Genomic DNA, 24,291 nt, shown 5'->3' on the forward strand with positions numbered 1-24,291 from the left:
AGTTGATGATTCTGTCCATCATGGGCTGAGAGAATTAACTGGGGTTAGGGGGGAATAAAAGGGGCTATCTGTTGAAGGGATGAGAAGAACTGTTGGTGCTCCTCAAGCTGAGAATGTAAGCCAATAGCATTCTAGAAGCAGGCTAAGAACATGCTAGTATCATGATAGTAGCACATTAACATGCTAGCAAGATACTATGTACTACCTATCTACACATGGATCACATGCTAGCAATATGTTAAGAATATCATAATCTTACTAAGAACAATACGCAACTGAGAGCTCTCCTCACATTTATCTTAACTCTCCTGTAGACATATACTCCCACTGAAATTGCCTTTGACTTCCCGCTGACATTGACCTAGAGACACTGACTTCCTATTGTCTTTGAAGGAAATGTGCATATCAGAAATTTCCATAGTCTTTTGTTTCTCAAGATACTGCCTTCCTACTATGAAAGGCTACTTGTGATTTTTTCCTCAATTCTCCCAGACACAATAACTTCTTACTGGCCCTGGCCACAAGACATTGACTTCCTACTAGCTCTTATTTTCCAGAAAAACAGTCTTTTTACTAACCTTGTTACACCTTAATGCACAGTTGCCTACAATTCTCACTTCCAAATATCTTGCTAGTCTTAGAAAAAAAAATTTCAGCAATAAACCAAAGTCTCTTCCCTTCCATTCCCTATTTATATTCATTTCTTTAGTATCACTCTTTTCTTTGTCCACACTTTCCTAAAGGATCAGTTTTCAAAGAGTTTAGATGCCGAATTAGGTGTCTAAATCAGTCCCTTTGAAAATTGACTACAGCTGAGCACCTAAATTTAGGCTCCTAAAAAATGGATGGTTATGGGAATGAAATTAGGATGAGGAAAAAGTTAGTAGTCTGGGTGAATGAATTGTAGGGTGAAATGCATACATCTAAGATTTAAGAATCTAAATGTCAGAATGTTCAACCAAAAAAGTCAACTAAACATAGGTGCCTAAAACTTAGGCTCCTATGTGAAGTGCTGAGTGTGTTGTGTTGTGTTTTTTTTTTTTTAAACTGACCTCTTAATTAATTAATTACTTGCTACCTATTACATTAAGCAACACATCCGTAGTTCACTGTGCACATTGCTGGTACTTTACAATGATAAATAATAATACAGTTAAAAAGAAATAGAACTTACCGTTTTCTCAAAATTTTTTAGAGTAAATTCATTTGGTTTTGGGAAGAATTCAAATTTATGCATGCGTCCTAAGTTCAAAATGATATTGGTCCCCTTTTTCACATGGTAGCCATCAATGACGTCATCGTCCAAAGCCTTACGCATGACAAAGTCCACAACTGGCTGGTACCTCATGCTTTCATAAATAAAATTCTCCATAACCTTCAGTTTTTGTATATCATTACTCTGTATGTCTCGGTCACCTACAAAAGAATTCAAAAAGAAACATCCTTTAGTGTTCCCTATGTCTTTCTTTCTTTCTTTCTTTCTTTCTTTCTTTCTTTCTTTCTTTATTTATTTAACAGTTTTATATACCGACCTTCATAGTAAATAACCATATCGGATCGGTTTACATTTAACAAGGGGTATAACTGGAGTGACAATTCAAGTGAATGAAGATAACCATAGGTAGGAATAAGTCAAAGTTACAATCAACAGGGGAGGAGAACTTGGAAGCTTGCAACAAGCTGGAAGGAAGATAAGGCAGGAAGAAATTATAACGTATTACAACGTATACTAGCTCTTAAAGCTAAACGTATACTAGCTCTTAAATGTATACTAGCTTTATATATACTAGTATACTATACTCTTATACTCTACTATACTCTTAAACGTATACTAGCTCTTAAAGCTAAACATTTTCCCCGTCGCGGTATAGCGGGCTCTGAGTAATATGGGGAGAGTGCAGAAAAAAGATCTGAAAATCAAGTAAGCAGCCATCCACAGGCCAACTGAATTTTCAAAGGGAAACCTCATGCAGTGTTTTGCTTTGAAAATGTGCTTGGAGTCTTATACTCGTGGAAATACAAGCATTACAACCTTTTAAAACATTTCCCCATTAGTCTGCTTACATACAAAACAAAACATCAAAACATATATCTGTACATGTGCATGTGTATGTATATACACACACACACATTATAGTTGCAAATAAAGAACACTAATGCAAATGTTAAATGTATAAATATTTAAATGATTTAAATAAATGGAACTTATATTCTTTTGTTATATATTTTTTTTGCATTAGTGTTCTTAGCAGAATGATGAGCCTCGTGAAAAAAAGGGGTGGGGCAAAGTTATGCAACTGGCTGCATCGTGGGGGTGTGTTTTTGCCCGCCGCGGTTGAGGCTGTACCACACCGTTTTGCCCCAGTACCGCCAATGGAAGAGGTCACGTCTTAATTCCGGCGCTACTGCCGGCGATTAATGTGTAAAACATTATCACCCGTAGTGGTTCCAGAATGAAAATGTTTTTACCCCTCCCAAAGCCCACCCAGACCCCTTCTCTTTCCCTAATTTAAATATTACCGCCGCAATGTGGTACTTATCACGTGTGATAAGGCCACATCGCGGTTTGATAAATGACCCTGTCATTTTTTAAACCCTTGATTTATTCTTGTGATTGCCTTCTCTCTCTCTCTCTCTCTCTCTCTCTCTCCTCTCTCTCTCTCTCTCTCTCTCTCTCTCTCTCTCTCTCTCTGTGTGTATATATATATGTGTGTGTATATAATACATATATATATATAAAATATCTCTCTATCTCTATCTCTCTCTCTATCTCTCTCTCTCTATCTCTATCTCTCTATATATATCTATATCTATATATATATCTATATATATATATATATATATATACACATTATATGTGCAAGATTAGATAATATCACATATTGAAAATAAAATAAACTATTGTAATTATAGAGAAGTAATAGTTGATATATCTGACTGTCACTAATTGTGTGAAAACGCCAGCAAAGTTTTCTCCTGTGGATGGGAACAGACAGAGATGGAAACTTTAATTTTGGAATGCAAAAAACATGAACCATTTGGGAGGGCACTGTGCGCTGCAAACCAATCTTTGCTTTAATAATTTACTTCAGGAACACTCATGTCCTTCACTGGGTCCAATATTTATCCAGTACAAAATGCTATTATATAATCATATATATGTGGGTGAAGTGAGGCAAAAGATGATAAAGAAACTTGCCTAAGGTGAACAGCTCACAAGATTTAGTTCTCTGCTCTCTCAATAACAGGGATGGGCACAGAAATTATTTTTGTCTGTGTTTTCATTTTCTTTTCATTTCTGTTTCTGTAACTCTCTTTGTGGGAACCCCCTGGAATGCAGGGGCTCACTGTGGTCCCCGGTGCCACTTCTGCGCCCACCTATCAGCTCACACCTACACAGTTCACAGCAGGCCACCAGGGTGCGGGGAAGAGGAAAAACCTCCGGGGCCTTATGCTCATTGGGGTGGGGACACTCTCTCACTTCCTTTAAATTCTCTGGATCCACAGTACTCAAGCTGGGATGTCCTTGCTTTAGGGCATCGAATGCTTTCCCTTCTTAATTGGGCGGAGGGATTCCCAGTATCTGCCTGACCTCCCAAGGCAGGAGAGACAGGCAGGCACAGAAACCAAAAAACAGCTCTTCTCAAAGGGGTAGATTTTATAAATTTGCGCACATGCGTACTCTTGTTCGCGCACCAGGCACGAACATGAGTACGCAGGATTTCAATAGATACGCGCGCATGTTATAAAATCGGGGGTGTGTGTGTGCATAATTGTGCATCTGCGTGCGCCGAGCCATGCTGCCTTCTCCGTCCCCTTCCCCTTCCCCCTAGCGGGACCTTCCCACCCCTTCCCCTAATCTTCTCCCCCCAACCCTACTCTAACCTCCCCTGACTTTTGTTATCTTTTGCGCCTGCCTCTGGGCGCAAGTTGTGCACGCTGGCAGCCTGCCGGCACACAATCCTCCGACACAGCGGTAATGGCCGCTGTGTCGGAGGCCTCTGACCCCGCCCCCGGACCGCCCCTTTAGTAAAGCCCTGGGACTTAACACGCGTCCCAGGGCTTTACGCGCGTTGCCGGGCCTTTTGAAAATCCGGCCCAATTTGTTCCCCAACCCCCTAATTGGGCACTGGCAGTAGTCTATATGTATGTATTTCAAGATTTGAGTCTGAGGTGTGTGGATTATGTGTTGGGGTGTGTGTGTGTGTGTGTGTGGAGGGGGAGGGGGTAAGAATAACAATCGCACACATTTCTCCTGAGCTGTGGAGCTGCAGCAGATTGCCTGATGTAGCATTTCTGTAGGATGGCTGTAAATTGCCAGCTTTTGTCAGCAGCTAGCTGTGGATCTCAGTTCTGATGATTTACGGAAAGCACAGATCTTGGGAATGCATTGCACCTCATCTAAGAGACTGAATATAAACACTTCTGACAGATTCTAGGCATACAGAAACTTGCCTTACATTTTGAAACATAACTTTATACTATATTCAAATCACGAAGTACAATGGACATGAAAACCTTTTTTCCGAGACACTTCTTAGACTAGTTTTGCTCTAGACTCAGTGTTTTGAATAATTTTTTTTAATGCTATTGTAAGAATTAAAACTCTAGTTTATTACTTGAGACTGACTTTGTATTTATGTCGTAACCAAAAGGAGCGTGATTAAAGTTACCACCTCACTAACCTTTTCGGACTTGGTTAGGAGACTGACTGGAATGTGGCAGATTAGAATAGACAGTTCTGTTTTATAAACTGCAAGATTGATCTGTTCTGGCACATTAAGACTTCTTTTGGTATTAGACTGCAGGTAAAATATACAAAGCACAGTTGAGAAATCTGGTCTTTCAGATATCTGCAAGTAGAACTTATAACTGGGAGATCCAGGGGATTTTAGCACTTGGATTGCAAGTTGGTGAATTGCTAGAAACAAAACTAAAAGCCTTATTCAGTTCACTACTAGCCCAACTTTCAGACCTATCCATGATACTGCATTTGAGCTCCTAAGTGGACGTGTGGAAAATAATATTAGTATTTAATAAACTGTGCAGCAGGACAAGTTCCTGGAAGAAATGTCCATAAACCAGAGCTTCTCAAACCTGCCCTGGGACCCCACAGCCAGTCGGGTTTTCAGGATATCCACCATCAATATGCATGAGATAAATTTTGCATAGCATCCTGAAAACCCGATTGGCTGTGGGATCCCCAGGACAGGTTTGTAAAGCCATGCCATAAATCATTATTAAGGTGGACATGGGGAAATCCAGTTCTTATCCCTGGGATAAGCAGCATGGAATCTATCAACCTTTTGGGATCCTGCCAGGTACTTGGGACCTGGATTGGCCACTGTTTAGAAACAGGATACTGGGCTTGATGGACCTTTGGTCTGACCCAGCATGGCAAATTTTATGACATAAGTAGAAATGAAGTATGGAGGCAGGGTAAAATGAGAGAGAGAAATAAATAAGTGCCAGATATCTAGAGGGAAAAGACACTTGTCACATGCTGTGACTGCAACAGCCTCAGAATGACAATAGTCCGACTGGCAGAGCCTCATCCCACTGTTCTGTCCAACAGATATTCTCCAGTCAGGGTGATACATGTTAACCATTTGGTACACAACATCCATCATCATCCTGCTTCTGCTTCCTGCCCTCTATATATATCCTGTGCCTTTCTTGCTGCTGAATATTTATTCTTATGGATGCAAAGCAGATTTTCACCCTCAAAACTTTTAACAGCTTCACCCATAAATCCTAGCAATGGAAGCATGAGTTCTGCTATAAACTAAAAGATCAGATTTATAAATTTTAGGCAAAAGAAAAGCAAAAACTGTCACAAAAAGCTCTGTAGAACTTTTGCCTGAAACTGTTACACAGAAAAATTGGCCAAAAGCCTGGCATTTCTTTTTTTCTCAAGCTGATGTGTGCATAATTTATTCTTATACTTTTTTAAGCGGAAACTTCTCCCTTTCAGATGCTGCAGAAAACTATATCCAACTGCTTGCAAGATCGTTTTTAACTGAGTGCAATTTATTGTGAACCGCCATGATTATATTATATAGAACAACAGTATACAAATAAAAAGAAACAATTAAATAACTAAAGGTGATAAGGGGGTCCAACAGGAAGGTTCAAGCCCAGCGTAGCCTGCTTTGAGCTTGTTTTGACTGAGGTTTGCATTTTAACATAAGAACCATTCCAACTATTTGGTCATGCAGTCATCATACAGAATGGATTTAGCATAAAAGGATACCCCACAATTAATCTGAATTCCAATGATCAAGTTCCAAAGTAAACAAATAAATGCTCAATTTACTCTTGTTTAGTCTCACTCTAGCCAGAATTTCTCTGTCAGTAATGGATTTAAATGTATTGTATAAAACACCTCTAAAAAAAATCTGTTTTGTTGTTCTGAGGAGCTCTAGAAGTATATAATTTCCAGCTTTTCCTGTAGACTTATGATGTATTATACTCTCATAATGTCTGAGTGGTCATATGAGACTTAAACAAAGTTTGCTTTTATTCTGTCCTTAAGTGTTAGCCTTTGAAAAGCATGTGCTTGTTTAAACTATTGAATAGTTTAAACCTTTTAACAAATACAATTCTTGACCTCCAGCTACAATGGAGGTATTTATTTAACCAAAACTAAGGGCCTCATTTTCCAATATCTCATTAGGGGGCGTTACCAATGCAAATGAGGCTTCTTTCGTGCAGTGGGGAAACATCGCGTGCGGCGATGTTTTCGCCATTTGCGAAAACATTAGCACCGCACACGATGTTTTCCCAGTGTGCAATGATTCTTTCGGTGTTTCATCGCAGTGCACTATATTTGCCGGTTTTCCGGACAGCCCGTTTCAGGCTCTCTCTCTCTCTCCTCTCTCTCTCCTCTCTCTCTCTCCTCTCTCTCCCCGGGAGCCTGAAACGGGCTGTCCGGGGGCTATCGTGGCCCGCAATGATTGAAGTGCAAAAACCGGCAAATATCGTGCACTGCGATGAAACACCGAAAGAATCATTGCGCGCTGGGAAAACATCGCGTGCGGTGCTAATGTTTTCGCAAATGGCGAAAACATCGCCGCACGCGATGTTTCCCCACTGCACGAAAGAAGCCTCATTTGCATTGGTAACGCCCCCTAATGCGTTACCAATGCGATATTGGAAAATGAGGCCCTAAGTCATTTTTTTTAAATTACTGAATGTCCCCGGTTGGTTGAACTAGCAAGAATCAACTTCCTCAAAATGCTTAGCATCTCAACCTTAGAAGAATCCAAGTTCAGGCCACATCACATTTTTTTGTTTTTTGTTGTTTTTTTTTTTAAAGGAAATTGAATCCTTCTGATTTTGCCTTAGTTGAAGTGTTATGTCCTCAGTGGGGATGTGGTGCAATATTGTTCAGGTTCTTCAGTCTTAGTCAAAATAAGAAACTGTCCTCAGCTCATGGCTGAGACCTTAATCTTGATCTTATCTAAAAAGTGGCCAAGTAGCAATGACCAAAATATTACATGTAAGTCTGGCTCAGAAGGAGCCTAGAGTATTAAGTTTAATTAATATAACTGGTTAATGTTGATGTTAGTCAGTGTCAAAATGAGTGAGTCAAATAAATATGGCTTTTAATCTAAAAGTTCAAGTCTTCACTTTTTAATCTGAAATGCTTTACAAGTTTTTGGACACACATGTATTTCTAAAACTACATTAATAGAACAAAAATAGGACAGCAAGGAAGTGCCATTCTAATTACTGCATATGCAAACATAGGCAAATTTTCTGCTGTAATAGCAGTTTCCTATAACAACCCATAGATATTCAAAAGGATATGAATACTGGGGCTAAGGGATATCTTGTGAAAGAGTTGTTCTTCTTTTTACAGCCTCTTCCATGCTATTAACCTTTCCTTGACTGCTTAAGAAAATTTTGGCCTCTGTGTTATGAAGGTGTTAAAAATACAACTATTCATATAATTCTTTCAGTTTATCACTCCCTTCAATGGTATGAATTTAGACACAATATCTATTGATATACTAACTTGTATCAAATTAAAACTAACAGCCTGAACTTAAGATTGCCAAAGATAATTTATTTTGCATTACATGTATTGCCTTATTAAGAGGGGTCAGCTGAAGAAGTCAAACCAAGCTGGTTAACATGTTTCCATACCAGACAGTTTTTGTATCTATGTACTATCAAGCATCACATAGTAGGACATCCTTATTGCATGATAAATAGCAGATTTAAATTTAAAGAAATGGCTTCTAGGTGCATACACCTTCTCAGCGGTAGACTACAGAAGTGAAACATGGATTTAAAGTAAAGAGATCAGAAAGGAAATACGTGCATTTGAAATATGGTGCAATTGGAGAATTCTGAAGATTAGCTGGGAGGAAATGATCTCAGATGAATGACTACATGAGCTAACAGGAGGTGGAAGAGTGCTGGTAGAGGGTCTTGTGAAAAGGAAAATGCTGGTCATGAACTTAGCCATTCTGGTGGAGAATTAGTTAATTTGCTGGAGGGCATGATAGATGGCAGTGCTGACGGAAAGCAGAGAAAAGTCTTGGGGGACGACACTGAAACATGATCAAGATATGGGGGAAACAAAGAGGAAAACTGAACACCGTCATTGCCAATCTTCATATTAGAGATGGCTCTTCATAATGAATTTAGGATTGCCAGCTAACTCTATTTTTTTCAGGTCAGGTTGATCCACTTCTGATTTTACCACACTGCATGCATGGACTTGTAATTCTGATTTCCTTAAGGAAAGCAAGGGCTACAAGTCCGTGCGTACAGGAGGGTAAAAAAAAAAAAAAAAAAAAAAAAGGACTGAATCAGCTGGTCCTGAAAAAAATAGAACCAGCTGGCACCCCTAATCTAATTGAAGAGTCTACTGAGCCTATAATATTTATTACAAATCTGAAATTCTAATGGAATAGATTTCTAAATACCTTTATGTTTCTTCCTGCCAGATGCTACTCCAAAAGAAAACAAGTTGACAGAACATAAGCAACACTAAGCAAGCTATGGAGCAGCCCAGCTGGGGAGGCTATGACTAATACTCGAATGCTAGTGTTTACAAAGATCTTTCTTAGTAGGTGCGTGAATATGTCCCCCGATTGGTTTGCCAGTATCTTTGTGAGTTTGTTTACTAAAACATTCACTGGATTCTAACCAGTTACCAGGACAATTTTCAAAAGCCGTTTACCTGGGTAGAAAGGCTTTCTTTGAAAATTGCCCATCCTTCCCATGGGTTATAAGTACTTGGGTTGTTCTACAACATTTGCCTTGAGTGGAGGCAGTCCTGGGGCAGGGATGGTGCAAGGAACGCACCAACATTGCTCTGAAGAAATAAAAAGTATCTGGGCAAAAAGCTTTGTGGATACTTTTTCCATTTGAGAATTGCCTCCTTCATTTGTGAATGCAACATACTTCACTGGAATCCGATAAAAATCAATTGATTTTAAGCAGCTTTAATCACATCCCTCGCCCCCTCTTTCTCTAGATCAGGGGTGGGCCTCGAGGGCTCCCTAACTGGTCGCACTTTCAGGATATCCCAAAAAATATGCATGAGATAGATTTGATTATAACTGAGGCAATGTGCATGCAAAGTTATCTCATACATATTCAATAGGGATATCCTGAGACTCTGCCTCATTAGGGGGCACCTCAAGGACTGGAAAGCACAACTTGCTCTCAGGAGCCCCTTTGTTAAATGATTCTTTGAAAACACAGAGTCCATACTACAGGGGCGGCCAATTCAGGTCCTCAAGAGCCACAAATAGGCCAGCTTTTCAGGATATCCACAATGAATATGCATGAGAGAGGTTTGTATACAATGCAGACAGTGCATGCAGATATCTGTCATGCATATTCATTGTGGATATCCTGAAAGCCAGGCCTATTTGTGGCTCTCAAGGAGTGGAGTTGGCCACCCCTGCCATACTACTGTGGAGCAGTGCTTCTCAATCGTGTCCTTGAAGCACACCTAGTCATTCAGGTTTTCAGGATCTCTACAATCAATATGCATGAGATAGATTGCATGTATTGATTCTATCATATGCAAATCCATCTCATGCATATTCATTGTAGAGATCCTAAAACTCTGGCTAGGTGTGCTCAGAAGACTGGGTCGAGAGGCACTGAGTTAGCTGATTTGGCATCAGGATTCCATAAATGGATTTTCAGAATTGGAAGCTTTTAGTTGTGGAGAATATGAATAATAGCATCCCATAGGGCCAGATGTAAGTAGTTTTTTTTCCCCATAGATGCAAAATGGGAAAACCCTGTTAGCACATCTGTCCTATAGAGATCATTTTGATAAATATTATGGGATTTGGCAACCCTGAAAATGAGATTAATATGATACTAGAGCCTTCCCACCACTAGGATGAGAGCTGCAACGGTAGGCAACATTACTAGCCCAAATATTTACCTTTGTGTTGTCTGGATAACTTTCACATTATATTATCTTTCTCTAATTAATGTTTGTGCTGCTCTTATTTTAGCATCATACTGGATTTTTAGCCTTCCTTTTTTTTTTTTTATCATTTTAATATAATTCAGTAGGCACAGACAAACCAGAACTGATCCAAACAGGCTGGAAATCAGTCAGATAAATCTAAGCCATTCCAATTTAGACTTAAAGGTCTATTTCTACCTGGAATGGATATTTATCCCTCCCCAGACAAAAGGCCCAGGTATGAGTCCGTTCCCTGTCAGCCTCTGTGACTGCAATCCTCATTGACGTTTACCCACAGGGGTCAACACAATGCCAGTTAGCTACCTCCTTTCTTTGATCTGAGACCTACATACATGACCTCTGTAACTACCAGAGCCCATCAGCCCCTAGAGACAGGTTGTTCAAACGCAAAGCTGTGTGTCCTAGTGCAGTTGGGGGTATTGCTCTGGTTTCAATAAGAAGTTCTTTTAGTTGCAGATTTGCGATTATCCTTTGAATATTTTGAATACAGATCTGCCAGTATTTACATAAATCATATCCAGTCCACATAAATGAAGGTGTTAGGAAACTTGAAGCCCAAATGGATTGAAGCTGGTTCTGATCAGATGGGGAAATTTCAATAGAAAGTTTTGAAGATCTGAGCCTGGATTTGAATTAGTTTGGAGGAGGTTTGTCCATCCCTGTAATGCAAATATCTCTAAGCTGATAAACTATTTATAATGAAATGCAATGGAGAAAAAAATGTTATATAACATTTTGACATGGAAAATACCTGTAATTTATTTTTACAATTCACTTTGCATTTCCCTAGTCTACAACTATGATTATAGCACCATTAGTAGTCAGATCAGATCTCGTTCAAAATGCAGATATTATTCTACGGGTGCTTCCTTTTCCATTGGAAAGGAGGGGAATGAGGCTCCAAAGAATGCTTTAAAAGGCTCTTTTTAAATGAACTAATATTTTTTAAGTTTCCTACTCTGATAAGTTTTTAACAGGCGACCACTGAGAGCATGGGTCTTGAGGATATGCCAGAGTATTATGGGATAATTCCATGAGAAAGATCATCCCAGAGTGGAAAGGAGCACATTACCCACTCCCCTCCCCCAACAGCCATGACAGACTTTCAGCTATGGGTTGTAAAGAAACGCATAACCAAGAGTAAAGGAAGTGTCCAAGAGATACTGTCAGGGCTGGTAAAATGGAACTAGATGAGTTTTGGTCCCGGTTGTCAAGCACTGGATTAGACATTTCAGATTAAAGCAAGAGAAAGTCAGTGCCAGTTCATCAGGAACTGCTGTAGCAGGATGGGAGGATCCTGTAGTTACAAGCTGCATACGTTGGCTGCTCTACCTGATGGCGAATGAAAGTAAACTTGGAACATGAAGGAGTAAAGCCTATTTTAGAATATTCACATATTTCATTTCTAAAATGTACAATTTTGGATCATGTTTGCAAGCATTTTCAACTCTCCTGTGGTGCAATAGAAAAGATATGCAAATTAAAGCAACATGATTGGCTAAGCCTGCTAAGCCTCTAATGAAAATGGTAAAAAGCCCCTCTAATGAAAACAGTAAAAAGCCACTAAAGTGGTATGAAATATATTATGATACCAAAATCTTGTAAAAGAAATGTTTCCCCAGTATTCTAAGCTTGAAAGATCTTTAAACCGAATCTCTAGTCTATTCTCTCTTTCTCTGTATATGTATATGTGTATATGTATATGTGTGTATGTATATATGTATGTGTGTATGTATATATATATGTATATATGTATATGTGTGTGTATATATATGTGTGTGTATATATGTGTGTGTGTGTATATATATATATATATATATATTTACTATTAAAAGATTCCCCTATTTTGACAAGTTCCAGGTACTATAAAAAATCCCACTGACTTTAGTTGAATCATTTTGTTGCTTTAATTTTTTAAATAATCCTTTTAAAGCTTCTCAAAATAATTCTCACCAATAACACTGTGGATTTCTTCCATTAACTCCTCTTCAACGCTAGGGTGGTCTGCAATCAGCATCAGCATGAAGAAAAGCGACACGGACAAGGTGTCGGGCGCTGCGATCAGCATTTCCAGGATGCATTGGCTGACATTATCCCCAGTCAGATCGCCTCGATTCTGTACAATCAGAGGGGGGAGGGGGAAAGCAGTCTAATGAGCCATATTCCTGTATAGCACAACGCGCATCACAATTATGTGGCATCTGCACTTAAGAGCCTGTAAAGTATTCTTACTGCAAAAATCCATGCACGCTTCTAGCCTTTGTGAAGGGGACAACCTACCCGGGAAATCATTTTGAAAATTGTCCTCCATACATATATATGCAAGTATTTATACTTCTGAAAAGAAAATAACTGTTCCTGCAGCAGAACTTGCCAACTTCACCAAAGATATCAACTTGCTAGTTTCTTGTCATCTTTATTTCCTCTTTGGATCTCATGCCTAGGCTTTCTTCCTTTCTGTCACCAAGTTAGAGATGTGTGAGAAATCCCAGTTCGAAATTGAACCATGTGGATTTTCGGCCTGGTTTGGGTTTCTTGGAATTTGCCCAGTGAGTCTGGGAAAAATCTAACTAGAGTTAAAAAGAGATTCTCATCAAACCTGTCTGCTGTGGATTGGACGAATCTACTCAAACTCGGAATTAGATTTGCTGATAGGAGGAATCCTCAACAGATTTTTATTGGTAACATTTGTTTGCCCGCCCCTTGGCTCTCTTGTGGGTTTGTCGACGTTTGCAAACTCTTCAACAGTTTGCTGATCTCTAGCCAACATATTTTATTTTTCAGCATTTACACATTTTGGAATAAAAAGGGTGGTCCTTGGGGTAGGGCACCATGACCCCTGTTTTAATAACTCTTCTCACTTGAGGTCAGGACTATTATACAAGTTCTTATTTAACAGTGCATATTAACTGGCACTTTATTTTATTTGAATATTACATCACCATTTCTCTAACTCGTCATGCATTACCCTTTTTGAAAGCTCATGCCAAAATCAAAGGAGATGAGCAATCGATTAGAATTTCTCAGATCTGGGTGTTAATGGCAATTCTTTAGGGAATGCTAATAACCAAAAGGCACCCTAGATACCCAACCTCCTGTATTGATCCCAAGGTATTGCAAGGTTAGTGTCTTAATCAAGTCGAACTTAATTTACAGGCTTGTATGAGAACAGTTTAACACACAGGCAGGATGACTTATTTAGGGAAAACAGGCATGCTCGTGTTGGCCTGGTGCTACATTCATGCCTGTTTCCACAGTGAGACCAGCTCTGTATTACATTTGGGGGGGGGGAGGGGGGGTCATTTCATAAATCCTTACATTGGTGAAAAGTGTGGGTGTGCTTTTTCATGCCGCAGAATTTGAACCACTGTCAAAATGAAAATAAGTGCGTGGTTTGAAAATGCACCTGCTAACTTGGGCAGATACTCTTTCTGAGTAACTGTACGGGAATCGTTTTGAAATTTTGAAGTATGTGTGCAGTTGCAGAGCCCACCCAAACCCCAACTCCCCGGAATGTCTCCCTCTACTGCAGAGTAAATGCACGCCTAGTGGCACTAGGCACCTATTTGTACCTTCATTTTACAAAATCCTATTTTGTGGGCTTTTATAAATTTACTCATGGAAATGGCTTTGAAAATCTAGTTTCAAAAACAGCATCATCTATCCTGTGCTTCTGACAAAACTTTCAGGAAGATAACATGGAAATTGCTTGATCCCCGTTAGTGTCCTCAATACATAGGTTGCACTGTTAAATGAGTCAGGGGCAAGATATTTAAGTTCGGAATCTGAATGGGTGAGACATGGTGCTTTGTTCACCCAGGCTGAAAACGCCTGCGTAGGAAATGGGTCATTATGTCATACAGTGGCATCGGAGTTGAAAACCGTGTGCTCGAACTCGGCATTGAGACCAATTTGATAAATTTGAAATGTTCTGATTAAGTCAAATGCAGATATAACTCTCAAAATTCTTACTTAAGCATGCACGGTATAGAACTACAGGGTTTTAGAAAACAATGACTCTCCCCTGAGCAAGAAACCTGTTAGTACAGTACCTGGGCAAAAATTAATTCCGATGCAAAATCCATGTTCTTATCCAGCTTCTCAGCATTGTGAAGCAATTGCCGCTTTTTCTCTACAAGGAGTTCCACTGCTTCTCTCAAGTTTTTACTGCAAAGAGATAAAAGCGGAATATAAATCAAATACATTAAACCAGGGCTTCCTAAACCTGTCCTGGGGACCCCACAGCCAGTCGGAGTTTTGGGATATCTACAATGCATATAGAAACATAGAAATGACGGCAGAAGAAGACCAAATGGCCCATCTAGTCTGCCCAGCAAGCTTCACACATATTTTCTCTCATACTTATCTGTTTCTCTTAGCTCTTGGTTCTATTTCCCTTCCACCCCCAGTTTTAATGTAGAGAGCAGTGATGGAGCTGCATCCAAGTGAAATATCTAGCTTGATTCGTTAGGGGTAGTAGCCGCCGCAATAAGCAAGCTGCACCCATGCTTATTTGTTTTACCCAGACTATGTTATTAGCCCTTATTGGTTGTTTTTCTTCTCCCCTGCCGTTGAAGCAGGGAGCTATGCTGGATATGCGTGACGTATAAGTCTTCTCCCATGCCGTTGAAGCAGAGAGCCATGCTGGATGTGCATCGAAAGTGAAGTATCAGGCACATTTGGTTTGGGGTAGTAACCGCCGTAACAAGCCAGCTACTCCCCGCTTTGTGAGTGCGAACCCTCTTTTCTTCTCCCCTGCCGTTGAAGCAGAGAGCTCTGCTGGATGTGTGAAGTATCAGTTTTTCTTCTCCCCTGCCGTTGAATCAGAGAACTTTGCTGTATATGCATTGAAAGTGAAGTATCAGGCTTATTTGATTTGGGGTAGTAACCGCCGTAACAAGCCAGCTACTCCCCTCTTTGTGAGTGTGAATCCTTTTTTCCACATTTCCTCTTGCTGTTGAAGCTTAGAGTGATGTTGGAGTCACTGTAAGCCTGTGTATGTTTATTTAATAAGGGTATTGACTCCAGGCAGTAGCCATCATTCTGGCGAGTCACCCACTCTTCATTGGCAGCCTCTTGACTTTATGGATCCACAGTGTTTATCCCACGCCTCTGCATGAGATATGCATGAGATATGAAAATTTATCTCATTGTTGATATCCTGAACCCCCAACTGACTATGGGGTGCTCAGGACAGGTTTGGGAAGCTCTGCATTAAACACAATCTATAAGCCGAACTCTCAGGTGCTAGACCACAGAAACACTGCTGGGACGGGATCAGAGAGGAAATTCACAACAGCAGCGTAGCTAGAACTGAATTTTTTGTTTTGGGGGGGGGGCTCAAGGTTAACATGGAGGTGCTGTGGCCAGCCTCCTGCCCTAAACCCATCCTTAACTTCATCTTATGTGGGTCTTCACGGCAGTGGCTACAAAACCCTTTTAATTTCTGGCAAGACTCTGCATCTCCTGCCTCTTCACTCTCTCTTCCTGCCTTGTTTCTGCTGTTTCTAGTTTTCACTCTGTGGTTAATACAGTTTATACACAGGTTAATCTCTCAGGTATGCAAATAAGCTTAGCCCCAGCCCAGTCATTTCTGAACCTTTAAGGGGCTGAGAGGGGGGGGGGGAGGGCGGAATAAATACTTCCCAAAAGTGAACATAAAGATTTTGATGGTCTCAGACTTTTACAAGTCTAGCCCAAGGTCAGTGGTGCTTCTCCTTCAAGTTAGCCCCCTTAAAGGCACAAGGGGCCTGCAGGCCCTCTAACTCCTGCACCTTTAAGAGGCTGACTCAGCTGAGTCATGAACCTGCTGGTAAGGGTGGGGATCTGAGCCAAAACTGAGAGGCCACAGGCCTCCGAAGCCCATCTGGTCTGATGCATTTCCTAGAATTTTCCTACAAGTAACTTTGAGTCTCACCTTTAATCGCACTGACATGAAGGTGGGTGCTGTATAAACATTGTTGTCATCTTGGTTTGTTATGATTTATTGTGCAAGATATGCAATGAAATGTTTTTGCAATATATCTGTATATAATTATGACATTATCTAATAAAGAAAGGAAATAGTAAGGTAAAGCAGCTAAAGGTCTCCAGCTAGCTCAGGGACAGTAGCCCTTAGTAGTATAGAGCTTGATATTCTGTGCACAAAACAGGAGCAGGATCCGGGGCTGATCTTATCTGATGATCTTAAGGTGGCCAAACAGGCAGATAAGGAGATTGCAAAAGCCAGAACAATGTTTGGATGCAGAAGAAAAGGAATTAGCTGGGCAGGAAAAGGAAGTGATACAGCATCTGTTTAAGTCTCTGGTGAGACCTCATTTTGGAGTAAGGTGAACAATTCTGGAGACTGAACCTTCAAAGGGATAGAGAGTGAATCAGATCAGTCCAGAAGGAAGCTACTAAATAATAAAGCCCATGGGGGACAGTCAAAGATCTAAATATGTAAAATCTGGAAGGAAGGAAGGAGGGAAAAGGGGAGATATGATAGAGACATTTAAATACCTCCAAGGAATAAATGCAGAGACATGAGCCTCTTTCAATGGAAAGGAGGCGCTGGAATGAGGGATTATGGGATGAGGGTGAAAGGGGTAAGACTCAGGAGTATTCTAAAGAAATATTTCTTTATAGAAAGAATGGTGGACTCCTGCAATAGCTTTCCTGTGGAGGTGGTGGAGTCAAAGACAGAACTCAAAAGAGCATGGAACAAACAGAGGAAGGGGCTCTAAAGCTGAGTGAGAGGTGAGGGGCAGACCAGATGGGCCGTAGGTCTTTATCTGCCCTCATGTTCCTATGTTCAGTGGCTACAGAGTGGTCATGATAACTTTACCTAGTTATCTTTATTGGAATATTCAGCGACACCAGCCCGGCTAAATGGGCAATTAAATATCCGGCTAAATCTTGCACAGTTACATTTAGGGCAGCTTTTGGTTGTGACTGTGCGAAGGAAGACTAATTCAGCCAGTGATTGCTGAATATCCTGCGGTTCAGCTAAATAAAAAAAAACAAAAAAAAACTCTGACCCAAACATGCCACACCTAGGGGGAGAGAGGAATTTTTAACCAGTTAGTTTTACTTGGCTAAAAGCCAAGTAAATCTCCCCCCCCCATAGCAGTTGGTTTGGAGGTACAAAGTAGCAAGTTCCTATCCCAAAAGTCTGAGTTGGAAAAACCAGCTATTGAATCACGGAGCGCAGCAGCATCTCCTGTTTAATTAGGATGGAAAGTTTGCATCACAGTATCTAAGCTTAAATGCTTAGGCCTAGCATTCTGCTTCCGATTCTGGCCATTCTGCTATAGGGGATGGGAAGAAGTGACGTCTGCTAGAAGTAGTCAAAGTGCAGGCTTGGGAACACCGTGCCACGGATCAGGCAGAGCCCTGGGGGGGTAACAAGGGAAAGTGAACCTTGCATGGAGAGGGAGACTGAAAAGCATTAGGCTAGAACCAAGCGCAGAAAGAGATGCCTGTCCAAGTATGGGGCGGCATCCAAGAACAGATGGTCTTTCAGCCCACCAAAACAAATTCACCGAGTAACCGTGCAGAGCAGTTTAGAGTGCAGAGCGGGTGGGACGAGGGGGCTTCGCTTGCCACCACAGATGCCTATCTCGGCACACGGTGTTGTTTCATCTGTGCCCACTAAGGAAATGGATGCCAATAATGATCAAGAAAACACAGTTTGTACTGGCACATGGACAGAAAAACCCAAGAATATATATTTTTTAATAGCTCAGCATGAGAGCCAACCTTATTCTGGCAGAGCAGAAACCATTGCAATGATTGCAATGCAAAGCTTTTTCTGGGATTGTTTCTTTGTTGTGGTAGGTGATATCAATAAAAAAAAACACCTCATGGTAAATAATTAATTTGTTTATATCAATACAGGGGTGGGAGTGAGTGGCAAAGAAAATGCTCAAAGTTGAAGTGGAGACGTGAACAAAGAATTCATGTCCTACCCTACCCGCAGAACATCGAAAGCTCAAAAATATATTTAAATTAGCATTTCATTACTTATCACAGAATTTCAGGTTGGAAGATTGTGTTGGTAAGATTACCTGTATATTAAAATGCTCCATTGAATTTCTTTTCGATGGTGAAGATTTTTGGACTGACCTCATTCTTGTGTGCCAACCAAACTGACAAATTAAAGACCTGAAGGATTGTAAAATGCCTCTATAGCTGCGTTTTCTACGCTGTTTCAATTTTCTGTGTACCTGCTCTATTTGGAGTTTTCCCAACACAGATTTAACATTATTGATACTTACGCTGACTTCTCATACTTCTTATATAACCAAGATATCTTGAAGTAGATATCAGGCTTCAATAAGAGTGTCTGCCAGGCATCAAAGTACTCTTGAATTTTAAGTACCATTTCATGTTCTGAAAATAATAGAAGCAAGAAAAAAAAGCACATGATTATCTTAAATGTGTGATACTAAGACATGTCTCCTGATTTACTTTCGGGCCGATACAGTAAAGTCCGCGGGAGAGCGGGCGAATGCCCGCTCTCCCGGCGCACGCACAGGCCACTCTCCTGTGCACGCGATTCACTATTCAAATTAGTCCCGGCGGTAAAAACAGGCAAAAGGAGGTGCTAGGGACACTAGCGCGTCCCTAGCGCCTCCTTTTGGACAGGAGCAGCAGCTGTCAGCGGGTTTGACAGCCGACGCTCAATTTTGCCGGCATCGGTTCTCGAGCCCACTGACAGCCACAGGCTCGGAAACCGGACGCCGGCAAAATTGAGCGTCCGGTTTTCGACCCGACAGCTGCGGGCCGACTTCAAATTTATTTATTTATTTTTTTACTTTTGGAAACTTTCGGAACCTCCGACTTAATATTGCCTTGATATTAAGTCGGAGGGTGCACAGAAAAGCAGTTTTTACTGCTTTTCTGTGCACTTTCCCGGTGCCCGGAGAAATTAACACCTACCTTTGGGTAGGTGCTAATTTCTGAAAGCAAAATGTGTAGCTTGGCTGCACATTTTGTTTTCTGAATCGCGCAGGAATACCTAATAGGGCCATCAACATGCATTTGTATATTGCGGGCGCTATTAGGTTCAGGGGGTTGGACGCGCATTTTCGGCCCCTTACTGAATAAGGGGTAATGCTAGCATGTCAAACGCGCGTCCAATAGAGGGTTAACAGTGCGCTCCATCGGCGGGCACTGTACTGTATCGGCCTGTATGTTAGATACAGAGACAGCAATTTGTAAGGCCATATCAGGAGCACTGTTGATGGGATCCAACTTGTCCCCTTCTATGAGTCCCACTGCAACTCCCCCCACCAACACCCCATAGTCATTACTATGATTTTAGAAAAAGATGCAAAGTGGGACAGGTTTAGAGGAATAAGAACTGGCTGCAGCTAGAATACATCAAAAAAGAATGAGCATCAAACTACATCCTAACTAACTTTCCAGATTCGGCTTTTAAAATGCAAGCAAATATCGTCATGCAGTCATTGCTCCTGCTTAATTCCTTCTTTTGCGTTCAGCCTGCTTGCCCTACTGCTGTCGACCTGCCATACAGATCCGATCGACTCGAAAGATGCGTAACCTGCCAGATCGACCTAGCTATGCATTGCCGCAAAAGCTTGTGAGGCCCCCATGTGTGCAACCTGTTTGCTGATCTGTGCAAACAGCCTGCCAGACGGGCCTGACTGCATTCTCGCTTGAATCAATCTTGAACTGCACAACCACTTGCACACGTTTATTCACTGTTAGGGAGTTGACTATATCCTTATCGATTCATGTCTTCGTTCTCTTCTAATGTCATGCCAAACCTGGAAATAGCTTCTCTGCCCCACCAGGGTCCCTGAAAACATGTTTATGCTCTCTCTCTCTCTCTCTGGCATATTGCTAGGTATTGTTTAGCAAATGGTAGTGCGATCTGGAGGTCAGATATGCTGTCTTCAGATAGCTATTGGTTCTCTGGATCTGTATGTTGATGGGGTGGTATTAGATTTTTGTGTTTGAATGTATTTAAGTATATACCAACCTCTATCATATCTCTCATTTCCCTCCTTTCTTCCAGGATATTCATGTATAGATCTTTAGGTCAGTCCCTAAACTCTTTATAATGAAGACTGTTGATTATTTTAGTAGCTAATCTGTGTTCTATTTAGTTTATATCCTTTTGAAGGCATGATCTTTAGAATCAGGCCCAGTGCAGTTGCACAGGGCAGCACCAGCAAGTGAGGGTGGCACCAGCAAATGAGTGACCTCAGCCGTGTGATCTTATAAAATAGTCCACTTCCCACTCTTCTCCCACAGCCAGCGGCAGGAGTTGCATTTAAGTGAATGCCATCTTCTGCTGCTGCAGGGCCAACCTCTCTGCTCTTACTTCGAGATTGGCCCCGTGGCAGCAGGAGATGATGTCTCTTAAATGCAACAACTGCTGCTGCCTGCCCACACCACGAATACAGGCAGAGTTTGAGTGGGGGATGGGGGGGGGGGGGGGGTCATTGACCATTCCAAACGAGAACCTTGCAGGCTGCTAGTGAGTCCATCCCACTGGTGACAGCCGAGGAGGAGGCCCTGAGAGTAAAAGAAAGGGGGTGTATGAGAGAGAATGGGGAGGAGAGAGTGAGTGAAAGGTGGAGGGTGGGGGAGAGGGTGCAGAGAGGGATAGAGAGTGGATGGATGGGTGTGAGGGCAAGAGAGTGAATGGGGGGAGGTTGTGGGGGAAGAGAGTAGATGGTGAGGTGGGAGAGTGAATGTGGATGGGGAGAGAGAAAAAGGTTGTATAGGAGTGGGGGAAAGAGAGTGGGTGGGTAGTGGGGATGGGTGACTGGGGAGGGTGGTGAAGGTGTGGGGGAGAGAGAGAGTGGGTGGGGTGTGTATGTGTGGGAGAGAGAGGGAGACAGTGTATGAGAGAGAGAAGAAAGTCTGTATGCTGTCCACGCCTCTCCTCCCCCTCCCCCCAATCCATGACAATCTCAGGGCACCTGAAATCCAAATTTCCCAGGTTGAGAAAGCTGCGCGGGCAGACTGGTTACCGTCCAAAGGAATCCTCAGGAAGAGCCTGTTGGAGATGTCCAGGATGATCAGCCTCATGAGTTTCAGCACTTTCACGTTTCCAATCTCATTGGCCACCTGCTCTAGCTGGTCCAGATGTGCCGTGGTTGAATTAGTGCAAATTTCTGTGGTCTGTGCAATGCCCGGCCCAGACAAAGCTGAAATTTCCCAGACACCAGATATTACCATCGTTTTAGCTTAATATTTGCAAACAGATGCCTGTTAGCTAACCTTCACCTTCAGCTAAGTTTGCATTTATACAGTTTTTCTGACGGTTAATAATTCACTGCATTGGCAATTTGTTTTTGGATTTCAACTACTGCATGTGTAACTTCCTCCACCCCTCATCCTGCACAAGAAATTGCTGATGTTCATCATGTTACAGATGTGCAATATTTGAAGCTGGACTGGAATTCAGGGTTGATGTAAAGCTTAGACCTCCTAAGGGTCTGATTTGCTAAAGGCTTTTTTTTCCGTGCTGTGTCTATGGGGAAAAAAGCTTAGGGGTGAATTTTTTAAACTTTAAGGGCATAAAAATGAGCATTATATGTGTGTAAGTAGCCTCTACTCATGTATTCCGTACTTTATAAAAGTGAAAAATGCGCGTGTGTTTTTACTTTAGCGTGCGTACATACGTGTGTAAAAAGGGGAGGTCTGGGGTGAGGCCAGAACTTATGTATGAATGTTGCTATTTTAGAAGACATGCATGCACCTTTGCCAGCTTTCTCGTATACTGTTAATCATATCTGGCATAAGCAGGGGTGTAGCATCCATAGTGCACAGTGCCGTGCACCACTGACTTTCCGTACTGTTACTAGCTAGATGGAAGCCTAAAATGTCTGGAAATTGTCCGGATTTTCACCCTCCAGTCCAGCACAGCAGCTACTCACATCTCGTAACTAGTCTGAAAATGCTGTGATTTCTTTCCAGCGCTTACGGTGGGGCTACACTGCCATCGAGAAATTGCCTGCGGGCTCTACCTTACCCTGCTGCAGCAATAGCCCATGCCTTCAGTCTCCTCTTTCAACCACCAGCAACTCACCTCCCGTCTTTCCTGCGCTATACAAGAAAAGGCTCATCAGGGCCACTATCACCTCTCCAGCTCCAGCCCGTAGACCACCTCCTTCCCAACTAATCCTGGATAATCTCAAGGTGACTGGAAATTTCTTTGGAAAGTGGGGGATTTTTTTTGTACTACTTGCTGTGTGTGCAGTTTTTAAATATTTTATTGGTTTGGTAAATTTAAAAAATGTTAATATGAGTTATTAATTATTGGATGTTATTCTGTTCATCAACTGTTTCAAAATATTTAATCTTTTTATTAGTAAGGTTTTATTATGATGTTTTATATTTCATGGTTTTATTGTTTTTGTGAGGAATGGTTTTTGTTGCGGTTTCCAATTGTGCGTTTCTATTTATACTTTATGATCTCCTTTTTCTGTGTTCTGCATTTGTGAGTGAAGTGAGTTATTCTACTAGTGTATAGTATCTTTGTAAGGATCTATAACAGCCTGGCTTGTTCTGTTTTCCTAATAGGTGGTGTATTGATGTTTAGGATCTGGAGTAATATTTGTAGTGTTGCCTTTTTCTTTGGTTGGGTTTTTACTGTTTGAATGCTGGCAATTAGTGCTGTTTAGTATGGGAGGGTTTATTATATTATAATTTAATTCACTCGTGACTTTCTGATGAGCAAGCTTACATCCGACACATGTCTCACTAGTCCTAATATTATATAGGTTCCAAGTGTCTTTTTTGCAAAGTTTTCTAGTTCGCACCACAGCAGAATGTGTAAATGGAGAAGCCAATATTTAAAATGATCCTCAGCTGGCGCCATTCAGCTGGTACTACTGAACCAGCTGAATGGCGCCGTCGAATATCTGCCTACGGCCAGTATTTAGCCAGCTAAGTCAAGGGCAGAGAATGGGCGGATCGGGGAGGAGTCAAGTTAGCCGAATAAGTTAAGCAACTAACTCAATATTCAGACTTAGCCAATTTATCCGGCTAACTCTGGTCAGGCCATAGAGCTGTCCTAAAGTTAGCCAGATATATTAATCCAGTTAACTTTAATAACGGGTATGTTCGGTGGCACGGCTACGCCATTGAATATACAGCACTAGTTAACCAAATGAGTATATCCAGCTAATTGTCAGAACTATACAGCAGCTGAATATGTGCCTCATAATATACGTGCTGTGATATTTTTACCTCAGAAGACTGTATTTAGAATCTATTATAACTGCATAATTTTTAATTGTGTGTGAGGAGGGGGTCACACGAGCCTGTAAGCTTTGCCTAGAGAACCTAGCATCTTGCACTGGCCCTGGGATGGCAGTGGTGGGTAAAGAGGGGTGAATGTTAGAACTCTGTGGCCCCAAGCAGCTGTAACAGCAGATGTTTGAACCATGTGGGGCTCCGTAGATGCAGAGCCCCACGGTCCCAAAGGGGATGTTTCACCACAGGCTGCAGAGGGGAGGGGGTGCCAGTGTTTAAGTTGCAGCCCGACTGGCTTAGAGGTACCAGTTGGGGCAGGGGAAGAGCTGTTACCGAGGTGACACCAAAATTTGAATTTATTTTTTTTGTATGGTAAGTTAGTGAGGGCCTGGATCTTGGAGGGTGCATCCTTTTGAGCACCTTAGTGGTGGTGGGAGAGGGCCATCTCATCCCTCACCTCAGGCAGCAGATTGTCTTAAGCTGGCCCTCACTGCCGACACCAGTTACTGATAAAGTAAAGCTTTGTTACCGCTCCAGGCTGCCAACACGCTGAACTGCCTTCCCCAGCGCAACACCTTCATCAGTGGCTGGCTCAATGTAAT

The 24,291-nt window shown here is 41.6% G+C and overlaps 1 protein-coding gene across 3 annotated transcripts in view; it reads right to left on the reverse strand.

Moving 5' to 3' along the window:
- The window catches only part of LOC115075384 (aromatase), a 39,986-nt gene that overhangs the window by 6,674 nt on the left and 9,021 nt on the right, over positions 1-24,291 (reverse strand). For 2 of the 3 annotated variants that reach the window (XM_029575719.1, XM_029575718.1), the window contains 5 exons: positions 21,460-21,636; positions 18,730-18,844; positions 14,524-14,638; positions 12,425-12,587; positions 1,175-1,416 (listed from right to left, as the gene is read on the reverse strand). In XM_029575719.1, coding sequence (XP_029431579.1) covers positions 1,175-1,416; positions 12,425-12,587; positions 14,524-14,638; positions 18,730-18,844; positions 21,460-21,636 — 812 coding nt within the window. The remainder of the gene's footprint in view (positions 1-1,174; positions 1,417-12,424; positions 12,588-14,523; positions 14,639-18,729; positions 18,845-21,459; positions 21,637-24,291) is intronic. The other variant, XM_029575720.1, reaches the window with a different exon arrangement.

This window comes from Rhinatrema bivittatum, chromosome 13 (assembly GCF_901001135.1).
Source record: "Rhinatrema bivittatum chromosome 13, aRhiBiv1.1, whole genome shotgun sequence".
Classification (NCBI taxonomy): Eukaryota; Metazoa; Chordata; class Amphibia; order Gymnophiona; family Rhinatrematidae; genus Rhinatrema; species Rhinatrema bivittatum.